The sequence below is a fragment of the Euprymna scolopes genome, chromosome 31, assembly GCF_053919585.1.
Source record: "Euprymna scolopes isolate OS-2025 chromosome 31, ASM5391958v1, whole genome shotgun sequence".
NCBI lineage: Eukaryota > Metazoa > Mollusca > Cephalopoda > Sepiida > Sepiolidae > Euprymna > Euprymna scolopes.
The window spans coordinates 44,621,611-44,642,719 of record NC_136512.1 but is presented as its reverse complement, the minus strand read 5'-3'; the positions used below and the strand labels follow the sequence as shown (position 1 = coordinate 44,642,719).

Genomic DNA, 21,109 nt, shown 5'->3' with positions numbered 1-21,109 from the left:
AGAGGTAGTCAGTTTGAGAGCGAGTTGTTCCAGGAATTAGCCAAGGTAGTAGGTTTTTACCGATTGAGGACAACTTCGTATCACCCTCAAAGTAACGGGATGATCGAAAGAGCACACCGTACTCTTAAAGCAGCTATAATAGCTCGCAAAGAATCATGGATGAAAGCCATACCGGTGATTCTACTTGGTATACGTAGCACCCCTAACGAATCAGGTTTTTCCCCTTTTACATCTGTTACTGGAGCTCCGATATTGATTCCTCAGCAGTTAATACACAAACAGAGAGCAGGAGAGACTCCAGTTAATAGTAAGTACATACGTAATTTGTGTGAATGGATGTCCCAAATTGATGTACTCAACAATGGAAAAGGACATATCCACGACAATTCAAAAACTTTCATACCAAAAACCTTACGGTCCTGTGAAAAAGTATGGCTCAGGGTCGATCGAGTTAGAAAACTGTTAGAAGCACCTTACTCAGGTCCTTATAAAGTGTTGACTCGATCAGACAAGCATTTCCGGATCAACATGAACAACGGTACTCACACACACACGTATCGATAGATAGATTAAAACCGTATATAGAACCAACTATTAGTAATAAAATTAGATAGACGGAGAAGTCACAGAAAGATAAAGTTAATACTAGTGATAAGATTATTAGGACAGACGATACCGACAAAGTCGAAGATGGAATTGCTACTGACACATATAAGTCTAGAGCAGGAAGGAAGGTGACATGGAAGAAGAAAAACGAATACTTTTATTTTTAAACAAAGAACAGATTTAATAATTGAGTATAAGTTACTTAACCCTGTTAATTGGAGCGAGCTGCTACTACTACGAGACTAGGCTGTATTCTCACCTTAGTTCTCTCTTTCTCCCTACTCTTTTCTCTTTTCCTTCCTTTCTTCTTATACGTCATCAGAGGTTCCAGCCAATGAAAAGCGAGAACGGTTTATGTGGGACATTCGAGTGAAGGAAACGTCCTTACTTCTACAGCGACTAGAGACAGAGCACACGCCTCACTCCTCAGCTCCCGTTAGGTAGCCAAGAGGAGCATTGAACATTAATACAGACTTTACAAAATGCACTGTCTTTCTTTGTAACCCGAGTTTCGGGAAAACACACATATATATTGGATATGTAAAACCTCATGAATTCATAACAAAGTCGCGTTACACGTCCTCATTTTTAAAAGAAGACAATGTCTTCTTTTACCAGTATTTCTTTCTATTTCAGCGCTCCAGTTCTCCCTGTTATCGGAGGCGCCCCGAAGTGGGAGCCTACCGAAATGGTGACCTCTAATTAGTACCCATGTTAATGTATGGTAATAATACCATATGTTAAAGAATGAGCCTTTTTTTAATAAGTTTTATTCGAACAGTCTTTATTTTAACTTAATGGACTGTTTTTTTGTTTTTTTTGTTTTTTTTTGTATTTATTAACTGTTTTATTTATTTTATCAAACAAAAATATAACTTTTATAATGAAATATATATTATGGACTGTTTTTCAAACATCGGAATCTTAAAATTAAAGTTTTATTTAAAAAAAAAAAAAAAGACGAGGTGTTTTTTCTTTTTGGGATATTTTTTTTCACCATTTATCACTTTGAAATTTTATTCAACAATGAAATGATAAAAACTTTTCGTTAAATATATTTTTTAAAAATTATTATAAAATATCTATAAAGTCTATTTTTATGTCTATAAAAGTTTGTTGAAAGTTCAAATAAAGTTTATAATTTAATTGAAAAAAAAAACACCTCGTCTTTTTTTTTTTTTTTTAAATAAAACTAACTTTAATTTTTAAATTTCGAAGTTTAAAAAACAGTCCATAATATATGCCATTATAAAAGTTCTATTTTTGTTTGATAAAAAGAATAAAACTAGGCACCGCCAAAAATGGCCGCAAAATCAAGTTGTTGTTGTTTTTTAAAACGAAATTACATTTATTAAAATCCATTATTTCTGAGTAACTTTTTTTTTCCAGAAAGATAAAACCCTGAATTTTATCATATAGAAAACAGAATAATGTAAAACTTTTTCTACCATTTTTAATTAAATTTTAAATGTTAAATTTTCCCAAAAAGTTAACAATTGACATTTTTTGTCTTGCACAAAAAACGTACATAAATATTTAAAAAAAAAAAAAGGTTTTTGAAATAATTAATTTATTTATTTGTTGTCTAACTAAGATTTAGGATGATTTTCTATGAGAATATGCAAAAATATTATAATATAAGTACCTGGATTTCAAATAATTCCACTTATTCATATAGGCAACCAGTTACTTCGCGTCGATCTAGAGTCTAGATCGACAATTTTTACGTTTGTATTTGATACAAACTATGGAAGACCAAACAGGCCCAAAAAAAAAACTTATTTTTCAGTGACGAAAATTTCAATGTATTATTAACGCTGAGGCTGGCCAGTACCAGATGGGTGACCATTTGTATGAGTTTGGTTTTTAATGTGTATGTATGTGGGGACCAGGCTCCCCAAAATGGAGGGGGGGGCAATTTAAAGCAGAATAAAAAAAAATTATTTCAGCGCGTTTGGTCCACCGTGGTCGAAAGGCGGCAAACGTTTTCAAACGGGATCGAAAAAAGGATGCTATTTTTTAACACAAAGGGCACAATATTTATCGATTTTTTTTTGTATCGATTCTTCAAAGCATGTCCTGTTTAATAATGGTCATGCATTATTCGGCTCGCTAAAAAAAATTGTTAATTTATTTATCAAAGATTTTAAAATGGCTTTTTTCGTATAAATATTTTACAAAATTTTGGTGCAAGTCTATAAATGGGCCACTAGTAATCTTTTTTACTATAAAAATCTGAAAAAAGTCTTTATAATGTACGTACTTGTCACTGCATGAAAATGTCATATTCCAAAAATCACGTAAATCGATCAAGTAGTTTTTTTTTATTTAAGAAAATCAAATATTATGAGAAATTTTATCGATGAAAAACTTCCCACCATCTTGTTTTTGAATGATACACTGCTAGCGACATCTATTGGGAAATATAAGATCAGCAAGGGGGCAGACAATCGACTTTCCACACTATAGAAAAAAAACTTGGAAAATTAAGACATTTATAAGTTTTTGAGGATGTTGAAAACGAAAATAACGTTTAAAATTCCAGCAAACGAGTAGTTTCCAAGATATGAAGAATTTTACGTAAATTGAGCACCCACACGTTGACGCTCCTTCAACAAAAATTCGGCAAATGTGTATTTCAGCGGCTTAAATTCAAGTTTTACACGTGTGGGTGCTCAATTTACGTAAAATTCTTATGCTTAATCATAGCTGGTGTTATATTGGTTTTGTAGGTTAACTTTGTTGTTACTGTGACATTTTCATACTTCGTTAGCGAGCGTTTTCATATTTGTTTATGTTTTGGAGACTGGCGGGAAACAAGCTCAGCATCGGTGCAGACATATGGGTGTCTCGCTTTCATTACTTTACCTCACTATTTATTTATTGTTGTATATGTACATTGTTCATATGTCACTGTCTTTACAATATGTCTCAGGAGCGTTATGTACTTTTGTATTGCAGGCTGTACCTTGGGTTTAAGTTGAGTAAAGCTTGGTCTGCACAACCAAGTTTCCTTACCCTACAACAATTTACTCAACTTACGACCAACCATGGAGAAAGTGCTCCAGCCCACGTGCTTAGACATCGACCCCAGCGCTCCATCAGCAGCGAAGGAGTGCAGCACATCTGGAAGAACCTTCAAGAACTTCATTGAGGAGTGCGGGGACAAGGCTCCAGATACGTTCCGGACGTTGGTCAACTGTATGACCCATAACATTGAAGACTGTGAAGACTATGATTCTGCTATCTCTACTCTGCAAAAATTATATGTAAAAACTCCCAATGAAATCTTTGCTAGACACCTCTTAGCAACTAGACAGCAGAAGCCGGGTGAATCCCTTGACGGGTTTCTCAGAGAACTCCGTAAGTTAAGCAAGGCTGTGAGTGCGGAAAAGTACCAATCAATTTGCGATGCTTTTATCAATGGCATTGTGTTACGTTGCGCAGCACCCCAGGTTGGGAACGGTCGTAGTTAGTAGGTTTGTAACAAAAGCGTAGTAGCTTTCAATTTCCTTGATCATCCGCTAGTGTAACTTGTTTACGATCCGAGCTAAACGGTTGTCATGGCAACTGCTAAGACAGCATGGTTATTTCCCCCTTGACCGGGCATTTTTCATTCGAGCTGACTTATCAATTGTCCAGCTTTGTCATAACAACGACGGTATCTGAAACAAAGTTTTTACATGCACATAACAATCAGCCGTAACTCAGAACATAAAGGAAAGACGTAAGTCACGATTGCTTTTCGTATTAAAATGTATTTTTAACTAAAGCCTTACATACATTTTATCAAATAGTTAATTTCTGCGGCTTGGCTTTCCTTTCATTTAGCGATCGGAGGGGGGAGAACGCGATTTCACTTCGACAATCGCACGTCCTTCGGTGGTCCTCAGACCTACTTCTGCTCTCTGACTCCAAAAATCACATCGTTATATTCACAGGATTTTTTTGTTCCCGTATTTTTCCACTATTACGGTCTCCGCTGGCTTGCATTTGATTGGTTAATTCATTTATTGTCGTTAATTGATTCTTCAATTCCCAGGCAAGTTTTAGCTTTGTTTACAAATGCATTGCTTGCATTTGACCCAGATCTCCAGTAACCCATTTTTTCTTAGTCGGGCGACTATTGTTTTTGTTTATTGCACGTGTCTATACAATACGTTCCAGCCTTGACCATAATTGTTTTTTCCAGGACATTCCAATCTTTCTTTGTTCTCGCAAAGGAATGTGCCATTCCAGCAAAATATGCGATCTCTCCCACAATCACTTTACTTTGTAAACAAAAAATCGTCGTCCGATTTTTCTGTTTACGCCGTAATTACTTTTGTCACTTGTGGACAATCGATATTCGATGCCCTCCTTTCAAGTTTCTTAAAAAGGTTTATTTTAACCGTTATGTATCGGATGGTCCCAGACATCCGTTACATAACAATTGCCTCACCCCTGATACGCCAACGCCTCCTTGAAAGTGACACTCTTGATCTGCAGGCTGCTTACAACAGAGCCTACATACTAGACCTGCCTCAGTGTAATGCTGATGCCTATACTCCATGGACTGCTCACACTGCTGCTGTAGTTGCTTCACGGACCTCGGAAGGTTCTTCGGCGACTACTACTGAGGAGGGTGGAGCTCAGGAAGTGCTGGCATCTGAGAAATCAGCAGTGGCTGCAACCTGTAGTAATACCAAAAAGTGCTTCTTTAGTGGTGGTCCTTACCATGGACGGAATCGCTGCCCAGCACGTGAGGCTACTTGTAACAAATGTGCCAAAAAGGGGTATTTTGCCCGGGTGTGTAAGTCGGGCGAGTTCAAGTCAAGGGTGTCCTTAGGCTTAATGGCCACAACTTTCGGCTCCACCTCTCATATTTTGGCCACTAATGTTCCCCAGGGTCTCTCGAAGACTGCTGCCTCGGCAACCATTGGTGGTCGGAGGGTGAGTGCTCTCGTGGATTCTTGCAGCATGGGCAGCTACATTGATGAGCGGGTTGCCCGGGAGTTAGGGCTGAAAGTGCACAAAACCAGTAGAGGTATCTCTTTGGCCCAGAAATCTCTGACAACTAGTTCTCCAGGATTTGTAATAGCAGGATTTGTAATAGCAACCCTAATAACCAATACTATTCAGGTATACGACTAGGAATAATGAAAGATCTTTGTTCAGACTTGATCCTTGGTCAGGATTTCCAGCAGATGCATTTGAGTGTAAAGTTTGAGTATGGAGGACCCAGGCCTGAGTTGACTGAAGGGAGACAATGCATACTGTACTCTTGCTACAGCATCATTAGATGAGCCCTCTCTGTTCCCTAATTTATCACCTAATTGCAAGCCGATTTCTTCCAGGTCAAGACGCTTCTGTAAGGAAGACCAAGAATTTATTGGGGAAGAAGTAAACAGATTACTCAAAGAAGACATAATTGAGACTAGTTTATCCCCTTGGTGAGCTCAAGTTGTAGTGGTGAAGGATCCCACACACAGACACAAGAAACGAATGTGTATTGACTACTCACAGACAATTAATCAGTACACAGAACTGGATACGTACCCCCTTCCAAGAATTGATGAGATGGTCAACAACTTGGTAAAATACAGTGTATTCTTTACTTTCGACCTGAAAAGTGCTTACCATCAGATACCATTAAAGGAGGCCGAGAGGAAATACACTGCCTTTGAAGCCAATGGTTGCCTATACCAGTTTTGCAGGGTGCCGTTTGGAGTCACAAATGGTGTAGCCATTTTTCAGCGGGTTATGGACAAGTTAATCAAGGATGAACACTTGCAAGATACCTTCCCATACCTTGATAATATTGCTGGTCACAAGCAAGAGGAGCACGACCAAAATGTGCAACGCTTTTTGAAGGTTGTCAGTCAGAGGAACATAACCCTTAATGAGTCAAAAACTATAAAATCTGTGAACTCCATCAATGTTCTTGGGTACTGTGTGGGGGAGGGAGTCATAAGGCCAGATCCTGAGAGACTTCGTCCTTTACAGGAGCTTCCAGCACCATCAAATGCTGGATCTTTAAAAAGGACACTAGGAATGTTTGTCTATTATGCTAAATGGATTCAAAACTTCTCGCAGAAAATACAACCGTTGGTGAAAGTAAGAAAGTTTCCACTTGATGAAAAAGCACTACAAACATTTAATGAGCTAAAAGGCGAACTAGAGGCGGCCACTCTTCACTCTGTGGATGAAAACCTGCCCTTTGAGGTTGAGTGTGATGCATCTGATGTTGCTGTTTCTGCAGTACTCAACCAGGGAGGCAGACCTGTTGCTTTTATGTCCAGGACACTACAAGGGAGTGAGCTGCATTACCACATAGTCGACAAGGAGGCTACTGCTATTATTGAAGCAGTAAGGAAATGGAGCCACTTCTTCGCACGTCGTCACTTCAACCTTGTGACTGATCAACGTTCTGTGGCATTCATGTTTGACCGTAGAAAACGTACCAAGATCAAGAATAGCAAGATCCAAGAATGGAGACTGGAGCTTCGGTTATACTATAAGATCTCGACCAGGGAAGGAAAATGTGGTGCCAGATACTCTCACTCGAGCATTTTGTTGTTCAGCTTTTACATCATCAACCCTCACAGATCTTCATAATGGACTTTGTCATCCAGGGGTAACCAGACTGCTGCATTTTGTGAGAACAAAAAATCTCCCCTTTTCCACAGAGGAAGTGAAGAGGACTTGTGCTTCCTGCAGGATCTGTGCAGACTTAAAACCTCGGTTTTACAATCCTGCAGAAGGGAGGCTAATAAAAGCAACACAACCGATGGAGCGGCTCAGCATTCACTTCAAGGGACCCTTACCTACTGCTTCACATAACCCTTATATGCTGACAATGGTTGATGAGTATTCACGCTTCCCCTTCGCATTCCCTTGTCCTAATATGAACACTTCGACAGTGATAAAATGTCTGGAGCAGATCTTTACTCTTTGTGGAATGCCACACTACATTCATTCTGACTAAGGGACTTCCTTCATGTCTAAGGACCTAAAAGACTACCTTTCGCAAAAGGGAGTTGCAACCAGTCGCACGACCCCATACCACTCCACAGGCAACTCTCAAGTGGAACGATATAATGGCATAGTTTGGAAATCTGTCAAATTAGCTCTCAAGTCCCATAACTTGCCTGATATTCACTGGGACCTGGTTCTTCCAGATGTGCTGCACTCCTTAAGATCACTCTTATGTACCTCTACCAACACCACGCCACATGAAAGGTTCTTTACATTTCAACGACGTTCAACTCATGGAAACTCTCTACCCTCTTGGTTAATGACACCTGGTACTGTGTTGCTGCGATGGTTTGTAAGAAGCAGCAAGAATGACCCTCTTGTGGATCAGGTTGAACTTCTTGACTGCAATCCCACCTATGCCACCATCAGGTACTCTGACAGGCGAGAGTCTATGGTATCTGTCCGTGATCTAGCCCGGTGTCCTGACACCTCAACTATTCAAGGAACTTACCTTAAGGAACCTGGACAGAATCATCTAACACCTGTGGTACCTAACGTAGAGGATCAGACAGCCTCAGTGCAGGAGGAGACTGCTGCTGAGGAGGTACAACACTTGAACTGTGAAAATGACACTCCATGTGAAACAAGGAAATCTACTTATATCTCAAAACCTCCTATACGCTATGGCTGGGACTAAATCAGGTGTATAGATGTCTTTGGCTGAAAGGAGGGGTGATGTGTACATGTGTTTGAGTATATTATTAATTCTGTTCTAGTTTGTCTAAGGTCTGCTGTGTCAGCGCATACCTACAGTGCTATCATTTTCTTTCTAGGAGGGAAGAATGTTATATTGTTTTTGTAGGTTAACTTTGTTGTTACTGTGACATTTTCATACTTCGCTAGCGAGCGTTTTCATATTTGTTTATGTTTTGGAGACTGGCGGGAAACAAGCTCAGCATCGGTGCAGACATATGGGTGTCTCGCTTTCATTACTTACTTTACCTCACTATTTATTGTTGTATATGTACATTGTTCATATGTCACTGTCTTTACAATATGTCTCAGGAGCGTTATGTACTTTTGTATTGCAGGCTGTACCTTGGGTTTAAGTTGAGTAAAGCTTGGTCTGCACAACCAAATTTCCTTACCCTACAACAGCTGATGACTGAAAACGAGATGGGTCATTGCATGATGTCATCAGGCCCTTAGATTAGACAATCGATGATTGAATTATGATTATCAATTATTAGACCAAGGATAGGACAACCTGGAGGCAGACCATCACCAAAAGCACAGACACCTTTTAGACCAACTGACATGTGGCCTCGAGGAGAAAGAGAAAGAGAAGGAGGGAGAGAGAAGAGCACCCTTAAGCTAACCCTCTAAATGAAAATGGAACTACCTGCCTTCACTGTAAAAGGCAGTTCAAGGCCAGGATTGGCCTTTTAAACCACCTCCACACACACCAGAACCTAGAACACAACCACCATCCTCATCACTGAGGGTTCGCCAAGAGAGAGATACATGCTTTCAGCACCTGTGACACTGTAACAGCACACAATAATGTTATCTAGCCAAATCGACATTTTAGTTTGTTCTAGATGGAGCAGCTGTGTTCTAGACTTGCACATGTTCAGAGGTGCTGAAACAAGAAATATTAATGGTTCATATCATATGCTTGTACATGCCAAGCTTTAACTGTGGTTTAAAGCTATCTCTAAGTCTCAATCTTCATTAAGATTATATGCTGATAAACTTCAATGCAACGTTTTCAGGTTGAAATTAAAAATCGTTTTGATGGTTTCTTACTGCCGCATCCGGATGCATCAGCAAAGGAGCAAATAAATAGCAAATGTTTAAGAAGCAGCTCATAAAGAACTACATGCTTCTAATCATCATCGAAAGGAATGGATCTTGCAACAATTGCTCTGGCTGCAGAAACACAGAATGCAAAAAATAGCAATGATCCGATCTTCCCTGTCTTGTATAGTGTAAACTACACTTTACTTAATAAACAGGTAGCTGATATGTCCTAAGGTGGCCTATTATACGGATAATCAAAGATAAAGTATTCTGTGAAAGGAACAAATAAATATATACACTGTGGTTTGAATACTGAAAGAGCCAATATGCTGCAAATAGAAAACATGAATGGAAAAAAAATTTTTTTTTCATCATGCATTTTATTCATTTAAAGATGATTTAAATATACACACACATGCAGAAAGTTTAAGCAGAAAAAAAAAGAGATTGTTATTTCAAGATATATTACACGAGACAAGAAATTTTGTTTTGATAATTGTTGAATTCGGTTAATAAATTGTCTTGATAAACTCACACAAACACAGACAAAAATTAAGTCAGTATGTCATTCATAAAAATTGGTATCAAATATGTTTGCTAGAAGAATGTTTACATATGTCAATCAAAAAATTTTAAAAGTGTTTCGTTCGGAAACGAAAATATGCTATTGTCAAAAAGAAGGATGCAGAAATGTGAACTTTCCAGATTTTAATGTGGTTAATTGTTTTGTCTTTGAAAAAAGGGACAATTTATTGTTTTCGTGTTAACGGACTTTGTGTTACAGAAAAGAAAAATTTTTTTTCTTTCTTTTCTTGAGAAAAGTTACAACTGTTTGTGAAAATCATAGTTTAAATGCATAATGTAACATTTTTTTTTTTGAAAATGTTTTTATATTGTAAAATGTCTTAAATGTATGTAAATGTTATGTTTTTTTGCGACAGAAATTCAAAGTCATTATTAGGTATATACATTAGAATTGAAATGATCTAGGAGAAAATAAGATTAATTAAGATGAATGGTCGGCTTAGAAATAAATTAGAATTTTAGGAATGGGACAAAAAAAAAAACAATTGCGTAAACGGGTAATTTTGAGAAGGTTTTACAGATGTGATAAGCCAAAAGAGAGATGGCCCATAGGAGAATAAGATGGACCCTGTGGTAATTAAGTGCTTGAAAAAAAAAGCTGATTGCACGTGACGATTCCAAGCAGGAGGTAAGACTTGACTTAATTAATTAGAGACAGGCGTGGAGAGGATATGAGAATCCTTAAGGGTACCAGGGAACTATATGAGAGGCAGTACCGTGGGCAAATCACATATAGCTTAATGAGGGGAGAGAAAAGAAAAATATACCGTAGGTACGTGAGAAGATATAACCTTAGATTTTTTTTAGAGAGGCATGAATGTGGGATATCTCTGCTGGATCTTGGATGCTCTGATGAAAAAAAAAAGAAAAATCACAAAAAGCGGGCCATTTAATGCGCAAATAGGTATTTTGTCGCAAAAGGTTTTAGTTAGTTAAGGGTGATATTTCTAGGTTTTCATCAAGTTCCAAGGGTCCAAGCAAGGAAATCCGAGCGAATCAGTGGATGAAAGGTATATCTTAAACTTTGGAAGCCAAACACAAAGATAAATGAGCTGTAAGAATGTCCTAAAAAGATAAGTTAGTTACAAAACGAAAACAAAGCTCTAATTAATAGAACAACCATATGGAAGAAAGGATCAAGGACACATTCGGACGAAGAGTCGTCGATTTTGTAAAGAGGTAAAATGAGACCAGTTTACGGCATAAGGGTGGCTGGATGAAGCAGCTGATGTGAGTTATAGGAGGTACTATCCTACATCCCAAAGGAATATGCCAGGGAGATTAGATAGAGAGTCTGGTCTAAAAAATAAAATTATGAAGTCAGTTGAAAAAGGGCTGACTTGGAGAAAAAAAGTTTTTGTTTTTGTTTTATGGTGTCAGATCTTTCTTAGCCAAGTGGTTATATATATATATATATATATATATATATATATATATATATATATATATATATATAAAATAAATGTACTAAAATTTAAAAATGCGTGCATTTTTTTTTTTTAAAAATGAGAGGAAGGGATGTTACATGATAAAGAGCTGTCCCCTTTTCATGTAAGTAAAAAAATAGGGAATTAGTTAAATGCAAATATGAAATAGGATAGTCAAGGATTCAAACTTGCGAAGCTAGATTTGGAATTGAAAATTCCAATCATAAGTTAAAATAAATACAGAATTTTATTGAAATAAGGAATGTGGAATTGCAATTGTTTAGCTTACATATTTGTTATTGGAAAAGGAATGTAATGATGAAATTTGTTTTGTTATAAAAATGAAAATTAAAATAAGGAATTTAATCGTCGACTGAAATTGTAAACATATTACTCGAAAAATAGGTTACTGAACTCAGGGTCATGTCAAGTTTGGCAACGTGATACATGTCATCCAACATGCTTTATGAGCACATATTTAATCATGCAATAACGTGACGAGTTCTCAATATAGATAGAGTTTTAGATGCAGTCTGGGAGAAGAGGAGTCGAGGAGAAAGAGCCGAGAGAGAGAGAGATAGGTCAGAGACGGCTGCTGACGTCAAACCTTGGAAGCGAAAGGTTAGAGAAGAAAAAGCCATGTAAAGAAACTTTGAATTCCTCACGCGAAATCATGGACCGGTCATGAAATAAAGGACGTCATCATCTTTGTGTATCTGTGTCTTCGTGTTGTGATTCAACAGAAAAGGTATTGTCCATTTATATTATAAGAACTTTGTGAAAATCATCATCTCAAAAATATGTAAGAAATATATGTATCAATATTTATAGAAACATTCCCGTTCATACAGAACTGTCAAACGTATAAATGCCAAACGCACAAACTCTTGGTCTATCTATATATCAATCTCCTCTCATTTTTAATCTCTTCAAATGCACTTTGGCACTCCTTTGAACAAATCCATTTTCATCCTTTTTTTAATAATTCGTTCAATGGTGCTCTCAACTTATGCATTTTTGGGATATAGATAGCATAATATTGTGCTAAACCCCAAAAAGATTGTAACTGGGCAACATTGCTAGGTGCTGACATCCTCTCAATGGCTTCTGTTCTCTGAGGATCCAGTCTTCTGCCTTGGCTATCAATGATTTGACCCAGATATTTTATCTGTTTTAAAAAAATTCACATTTTTTGGCATTCAATTTGAAACCAAATTCCTCAATTCTTTGGAAAACTGTTCTGATATGCTCCTTATGTTCCTGCACATTTCTACTCTTTACAAGAATGTCATCCAAATATGCGATTGCAAAACCTAAAGCGGCAAACATTGTGTCCATTATTTGCTGAAATAATGCTGGAGCCTTTTGAGTCTGAAGAGTCCTAAATGGTTATCGATACATAAATACTTCGAACATTCTTCACTGACTTTTACCTGAAGGTAAGCCTCAGATAAATCAATTTTGGAGAAAATTTTCCCTCGATTCAGCTTTGTAAAAATGTCTTCAGGAGATGGGAGTGGATAACTATGATCCATAAGACAGTCATTGAGGCCTGTAGAAAAATCGGCACATACCCGAATCCTCTTATTTTTCTTTTTAACATATACAGTGAGGCTTGCCCACTCAGAATAGTCAACTTTTTCGACTACACCATTTTCCTGCAGTCTTTGCAGTTCAATTTCAATGTCTTCTTTTGAAGAAAAATGCACGTTTCTTTTTGGCTTAAAAACAGATTTCACATTTTATTTTAGTTCAAAATTCACTTTGGTCTTAGTATACATACCTAACCCCTCAGAAAAAACCCTGGGGAATTCACTTTTTAAGACCGTAAGAAAATCCTCATTTTGTTTGGAATTTTTTCTTTTCAGCTACACTCACACTGTTACAAAATGAATTTATGGGTAGCTTCCATAAATCAAACAAAACGATCCAATCAATTCCGAAAAGGCAAGAATTTATACCTGGAACAACTGACACGTTTGTAGAAAAAGTGTTTGATCCAAGGGATACACTGCAATTAAATTCTCCCATGAATTTTAATCTTTTGCCGGATACTCCTTTGGCAATTTTAAATGATTTTTTTTCTAGTTTTGGACACCCAATCCTCTTCCATGTCACTTTGTCGATAATTGAAATATTGCTACCTGTATCCAAAAGTAATTTCACTATGTGACCATTTATTTTGGTATTGACAAATTTTCTTTTACCTCCGTGTTTCACTTTTTCTTTTGACAACACCACATTTACTTTCGACTTAAATTTTTGTCTTTGTTTATTTTGTTTAGTTCGGCACTGGGAAGCATGGTGCCCGACTAAACCACATTTGGCACAAGTTTGGTCTTTAAAAGGGCAATTTTTTCTTAAGTGCGAACCTGCACAACTCTAACATTCAAAACTTTTTCCTTTGTTCTTGGGAAATGTTTTTTGTTTTACCATTAGGACGGGGGATATAGTTTTCCTCTCTATCCTAGTGGTATTCCTTTTCATATTTATCAATTTATGACATTCTTCTGTCACTTTTTGCAAGTTAATTTCTAGATCTTGCTCCATAATCGATAAAATCCTTGACCTTAAATCCTTGTCCTTCTGTGCTGTCAGTCCCTGAACAAATATATAACACTTAAACATGTTAACTGACAAATCTTTTAATTTAAATAGTTCACACTGGGCGTTGACTTTACCCACATATGTAACAGTATCATCAGTTTCTTCCTTTTGCATGTTCAAGCACTTATACCTTGTATGAAAAAGGTTGTCTCTTCCACCAAATATCGAGTACAAAACAGTTTCCGAAAAAGAAATATCTTCCGGTTTCTTTGGTAAAATCAAATTCGTAAATTTTGCGTTTTCCTCCGCACCCAATTTCTGAAGTAGGAGTGTGATTCTTTCCTCGTCCGACCATTTCTCACATCTTTTTGTGAAAATCGTCTTCTATCTACAATAATAGGCAGGGAACATATCACCTCGTTCTGGGTCGTATTTGAACTCCGCTAGAGAGTTGGCTATACCCTCTGCCGAAAAAAATCTAAATGCGCCATTTTTAGATTTTTGTGACAACGCAGTTTCATATAATAGACTATTCTCTGTAGTTTGCTGAATGACGAGTGATTCTAAATGTTCTTGCTTCCGTTTTTGAAATTCAATTTGAGCTTTTTCCTGAGCGATCAAGCTCTCAGTTAACGTTTTCATCAACTGTGTTATTTGTTCGGAAGACATTTTTTTTTTTAAACACACAAATATAAAGTCAACATATACAAAATTTTGTTCCAAAAAATAAGCTCTGTTCCCCTTCAGATCTCATCATGAAAAAAAAAATTGTCAGCACTTGAGAAATGTTCAAAGAAAAAAAAAATTCACCACACAAAATATCAATAGTTTACAAATTTTCAGAGATCCTTTTCGTCTTTTTCAAATACACGTAAACTTCTTTTACGAATTTCTTTATGACAGAATACAATTTCCACAGTACAATTCATTTTATCGTATTAACCAAAAACAAAGCACCTCCAAATCGCTTTTCTAAACGAGACGATATGACGTCAACTTTTAAGAAAGTTCAAAGAAAAATGGCAATAAGAATATAAAAATTATTTGTACTTGCATGAATACTCGTCTTTCACTTTCTAAGAAATATTTCCTTAATCGGATATAAACTCTTTGAGAATTTTTTTTTTTTCTTTTAAATTTTGCGCTCACCACGTGCTTATTTTTATTTTTTTTACTGTGTTTGTATCTCGTCTCTGTCGCCAATTTGATATGTCCTAAGGTGGCCTATTATATGGACAATCAAAGATAAAGTATTCTGTGAAAGGAATAAATAAATATATACACTGTGGTTTGAATAGTGAATAAGAAGTTTATTTATGTATTTACATAGAGACAAATAAAGCGTGTTAATGTTCAGGGAGAAGTCTCTGTCCGGTTAATCCAGTGACTCTGTTACTTATGTAGAATATTCCAGGTTGATTACCTATCTCTATATAACAGTAGCCATTATCACAAATCTGGTGGAAAGATTCCAACGTTGACATCAGCACTTTGCAGAGTTCTTAAACCACAACCTGTCTATACAAGTCTTCCTCCTCATCCAGAAATCATGATTCCTTATGAATGTGATTCTGATGTCCTCACAGCTGCAGATATTGCTGAATTTATAAAGAAACCGAAAAATAACAAAGCTTCTGGTGAGGATGGGTTGCCAGCTGAAAATTATAATGCTGTGAACTGGCTCCACTGAATTTTCCATTCCATCTGCAAAACCGGAAAAATTCCCAATGATTGGAGTAATTCACTTTTGTTTCCTTCCTTGATAAAAACGCAACAGACAAGTTTGCAACAAATATGAGTGATTAGCCTAATTGATGTTGTATTGGAAATTTTTGCAATTATCCTCCTTAGATGCTTCCAGTAGTAGTGTGATGAGTACACTAGGTCTAACCAATGCGGATTTCATCAGGGCAAGGGTTGTATCAACCAAATTTTCACATTACACCGAGTTTGGAGCAACATTGGTGCCATCAAATGTCAACTATTGTCTGCTTTGTTAATTTTACAGCTACATTCGATTCTGTTGATCGCAAATGTATGTGGCAGATTATGAAGTGTGATGGGTTCCTGACAAAACTGCTCAACTTTATCAAAGCTTACTACAAACGTACCAGAACCAAGATCTGCTGTTATCGCAAGGATTCTGATTTCCTCAACGTCTGGTTTGGTGTTTGTCAAGGTTGCATTCTTTCACTAGTTCTTTTCAACTACATAATTGACTGGATCTTAGGTGTACAAATTGAACAGAACTTTACATTCATTGATGTAGACTTCACTGACAATGTTGCAGTATTAGGTGACATATGCTGATAAACAAACTGCACTTGATGATATCAGTGGCACAACTTTGTAGGTTGGTATGAAAATTAATGCCTTTTGTCACACTGAGTCGCTATATCCCTTAATGAGGAAGTATTGAAAAAGTTGACAACTTCAAATATCTCAGTGAAACCTGGCATCTGCAAGTAGTTGACATTCAAAGTCTTTGATTAATGGTGTCTTTGGCGCATTCTCAGGATTTGCATCTCTGACCATATCCCAAATGCTACAGTTCATGTATGATGCAAGCACTTCTTATCAGGAGACTGATGGTTTGGAGACAACCTTCATTGTCCACCAATTGATCTGATTCACAAGGTAATAATCCCAACACCGCTACTGAGATGGGGCAAGAAGAGTGGTGCTCAACCGATAACGTGGCTCATAATGGTCAAAGCTGACTTAGATGCTATGATCGACCTTCATGTCTTCAGTGTGCGACGATGGAATTGTGAATGACTGAAGTATGCTGAGGAATCATCAGCAGACAGACCTGCCACAACTACAGTATGTTGATATATCTTGGCAAATAAAATGAACTCTTGGCATTGATAGGAAGTCCACATGCAGATAGATTACCATCTTGAATAGTGAAATTTTCTTGTCAACACCAATAGCTTATGGCTTAAGCAGATTTGGTTTGCAAGTCAAGAAAAGAGTTTAACGGTTGAACTGAGTTACACAGCAGTACCTTCCTGCAGCTAAAGAAGATGAACTATACTGGTGCACTCTCTTAAATAACCTTTAGAAACAAGTGCTCTGCTTGCATAAAAGATTGTTTCTGGTTGGTTAAATCCCTATGAAATTATGTGTTTGTTCCAATCAGCACCAAACTTACACATTAAGCAAATATTACAAACATCGTTAATATTGTGACTGCTACTGTTGACAATCTCATATTAGCATAGATTCTTAGTTATTTTAACTCATTATTTTGTTACCTTGACACTAGAAAGCTGGATAAAAATATTTATGAAAGTGTAAGTGATAACAAGTCTCTTCAACACTCCAGCACATTTATTTCTCTTCAGACCCATGTGATTGCATGAGCAAAATTTTCATGTTTTAAATGATTGCAATGCTAAGTTTCATTAGTAATTAATTTATAAACCTATTTCCAGTAGAAAACGAATAAACATATGTTAATGAGATCTAAGTATTTTGAGCCATACTAACTTGGAGAACCTTCAAGTTTTGTCAGTTTCACTTTTGGCTATGAAACCTTACGTTTTGAACAGAGTTTGTTCTAAAACCAAGTTCATATTATTTGGATTCTTCAAACTACTGTTCTCATTTTGAGTGTTATTTTCACAATGTTTTGATTGATATAACCTCTGATATTCTTCGGATGTATCTTGTGTTGAATTTGACAATCTTTCTGTCTAACTCAGGAATCTACACAGAATTTGGAATGGAACCCTTTATTCAATCCACAGAGGTAGAATGCTCTCATTTAATCAGCCATGACTAAGTAGAATTTTGTACATTAACATATACAACATGCAAAATTATTAAGCATCAATTATATTTTTGTTTTCATTACTAACTATAATATATAAAACCTTATTTTTCAATGCAGTAAAGTGTTGTGCGATTAAATGGCATAATTAGGAAGGGGAAATTGATGAGATGAATTTTGAGGAATCTAAAGCATTTAGCTATGTGTATTTGAAGGAATTTGATATCAAGACTAGACATGGTAAGGTGTTTCATATTGATGTCTTTTGTAGCAAATCTCGAGAGTGTTTTATATGGGCTGAACTAATAGGACTGAGGAAAGGAGTGAGTATTTCTGATAATTTTCTGATTAATTTATGTGGTATGCTGCCAATACTTAATATAATGGGTCTCATGAGGATGTTGCTCTGTGAGTAGGCCATTAAGCTTGAGAGTTTGGGTGGTGTTTCAGAAGTTTAAGTTAATCTGACAGAATCACGTTTAAAGTATTATGTGTCTTTAAAATAATTATGTGTCTTTTAAAATAATTATGTGTCTTTAAAATAATTATGTACATGCCAAAATCATCTCGTTTTACACCTTCCTTTTTCTGTGTTTTTCGCCATTTCCCAATAAATTTCATCCCCCACCTTTTTTTTCCGGAAGACTTTGCTAATTCGAAGAAAACATGTTATTTAAACATAAAGTTTAAAGTTATGTAAAAATGTTATTTCTTTCCGTGTTTAATTGTTTTTCCTTTTGGCCTTTTTCACACATATTATATAATAAAATGGAAACGTTTTTTTCTCTCCTAACTATCGACAGTATAGGAAACTAACAAGGCCATTCATGTGCAAATGTTTAGAACTCACCATTTCAAGTTAATACCGCAGTGTGTTTTCATACAAGGTTACACACGTTTCTTCACCGTATAGCTGTGAGTAGTGGTAAAGTTAAATAATGATCAAGTTCTTTTGTGAACTTAACCATAGGGATTTACTCTTTTTGCGTTTAGATTGTGATTCTTGTATTTCTGTTGCAGTTGCAGTTTCCTGGTTTAATCTAGCTTCTACTTGCTCTAAGTTCGATTTGTTTCTGTAGGCTTATTTGAAACTAATTCATCAAACAGACTTGAAAGAGATACAGTTTTACTTTCACTTTGATCTTCTTGGCCCTCAACAGAGTTTGAAGAAGTGTAACTTGCCGATTCTGCTTCATTATCATCAGTGGAAGTAGATGTAGAATCCAATTCTAAATATGTTTTCTATGCCAAACTTTTAAAATTAATATTTGAATCATGGATCTAGGAATGTAGACATACACAAGTTTTTATCATTTAGTTAGGATGAAAATCTTGTTTCCATTGATTCTTTGTATTGGTAAGAATTTCACTAAAATCAGAACTATCAGAATTACTTTGGAAATAATCTCCAGACTAAAATTGTAGATATTATCATTGATATGTTTGAAGTTCTGTGACTTATTTCCTCAAATAGACTCAGTAACTGGACAAGTTTTTGAACATGTCCCTATTGGTAAGTTGTTATCAATAGTATATATTACTTTTCGTTGTTCTAAATTTCTTTTTTAGCATATAGTATGTTGAATTCCACCATGTGGTCATATCTTGAATGAGTTTGTTTTTCAAAATTAAACTGATCTTGTATTTCAGTTAATTTGCTAATAGAAAGTGATTAAGGTGAGAAACTGTATTTCTGTTAGATGCAATGGTTGTCTTCACAGCCTGAGTTACAATGTATGTTAGTTATTCTAAACCACATTCCCTGACATCATCAACCATATTTCATCTGAATCCTGCAAGACTAAGAAAACTTTATTGAAGATTTTATACTCATCCAGAACATTGTGCAATTCTTCACTTATTCTTGCACCTATGTATGCATCAGAAAATAGAACAATTATAAATGCAGCTCTGCGCTGTTCAAAGTCATTTGAAAGCCAATAATCTGTCAAACTCAGAAAGGAAGCATTATTTGTAGCAGCTGTCCAAATGTGTGTAGTTCATGAAATGCTGCTAATTTCAGCAAGAGACAATTGAATTTTTCCTTTACTTTTGTAAATATATCGAAAATTATTTTGCAGTGAAGTACTTTTTTTGATGGAACGCTGTAATTTGAACAAAATTTTGCAATAAGCCTTTTAAATCCAATGTCAGATGTTGCAGATCATGGTTGAATGTCAACAACAATCATTTCTCTTATCAGATAATGGATCTCTTGTGACTTGTGGTCATTAATATCCCAAACTTTCTTTTTAGCCAATATTGATTCTATAGTAGTTTCGTGTTTCGCTGGAGGCCACTTGTTCCTAGAATGTCCCTGAATATTCATTGTGCTTCCCTTTTTATCTGCAAATTTTGCTTCTTTTGGATTAATCTTTCTAAGATGGTTTAACATATTAGTCGTAAAAGTTTTTGCCGAATTGCCATCCTTTGATGTGATGGTTTGACATAACTTGCAAGCAGCTGTATTCTTATTCTTGGGATTGCCATCAAAATACTACCTGCAGAAACTGGTTGCCATAATGGTTGAAGGTTGTTGTCAATATTTAATAGTTTTTACATATTTAAATTACTTATATCTCTAATCGTTGAATGTTTGAGTTACAGAAAAAGAAGAATGATTTGCAGATCGCCAAGTTCGCCGTGTCGAAGCAAAGCATACATAACAAAAATCTGTCCTGTTCTCTTTTCAGTGTTATCGCAAACAAGCTTTCTTCAACTGACACCAGATTGCAAAGTACACCGTACAGACGGCAAGCTGACAAAAAGGAATCGTTTTCGACTGAAATGCTGGCTTTTATATTGTGAGAGCCAACCACGTCTCAATTTAGATAAGACACATTTTTGTCTTGTGTCGGTCAGGTTTCTCTTTCTTTTCTCAAGCGAATGACACCCGTGCTAATCATGCACACTACAATTTTCCCTATATCCTCCCCTCCCCCGATCTCATGATCACAAACAGTGCAGGGAGGTAGTATAGAAATATATAACAAATAAATGTTATCAACGGTAAGATAAGTTACTTTTCTACCTAATTGGATATTTTTTAGTGTTTTCATTTAATGTAAAATATTTATTTCAGCTCAAAAAACAGTGTTTACCGATGTATTGGAAAGTTAAAAATGGCGACCGACTCTCTCTTTGACACGGTAAGTGTGGGAAAAGGAGTTAAAAATAAAAAAACTAGACAAAATACTGTTAGAAACTCGCTCAATATATGTTACCGTGACATAGGCTGACATATATTCGGTGGGTTTTTAATAGTATTTTGTCTAGTTCTTTATTTTTAACTCCTTTTTTTAATTTTTTAACGAGTATCGGGCGTCATTTTTAACTTTCCAATACATTGGTAAACACTGTGTTTTCCGAGCTGAATAAACATGTTACATTAAATAAAAACACTAAA

General features: G+C 36.1%; 2 protein-coding genes across 2 annotated transcripts in view; one reads left to right on the top strand and one right to left on the bottom strand.

Annotated features, from left to right (window-relative positions):
- LOC145255725 (protein phosphatase 1B-like) overlaps nucleotides 1-21,109 on the bottom strand; it is a 466,557-nt gene that overhangs the window by 261,003 nt on the left and 184,445 nt on the right. The gene's annotated exons all lie outside the window — the stretch shown is intronic.
- Nucleotides 7,586-10,043, top strand: LOC145255523 (uncharacterized). The gene has a single exon (XM_080113984.1). The coding sequence runs from the start codon at nucleotides 7,586-7,588 to the stop codon at nucleotides 8,258-8,260; it is 675 nt and encodes a 224-aa protein (XP_079970110.1). The 3' UTR covers nucleotides 8,261-10,043.

Excerpts from the sequence above, each read along its gene's own strand:
- LOC145255523 (XM_080113984.1), top strand. The coding sequence starts at position 7,586 with ATGTCTAAGGACCTAAAAGACTACCTTTCGCAAAAGGGAGTTGCAACC.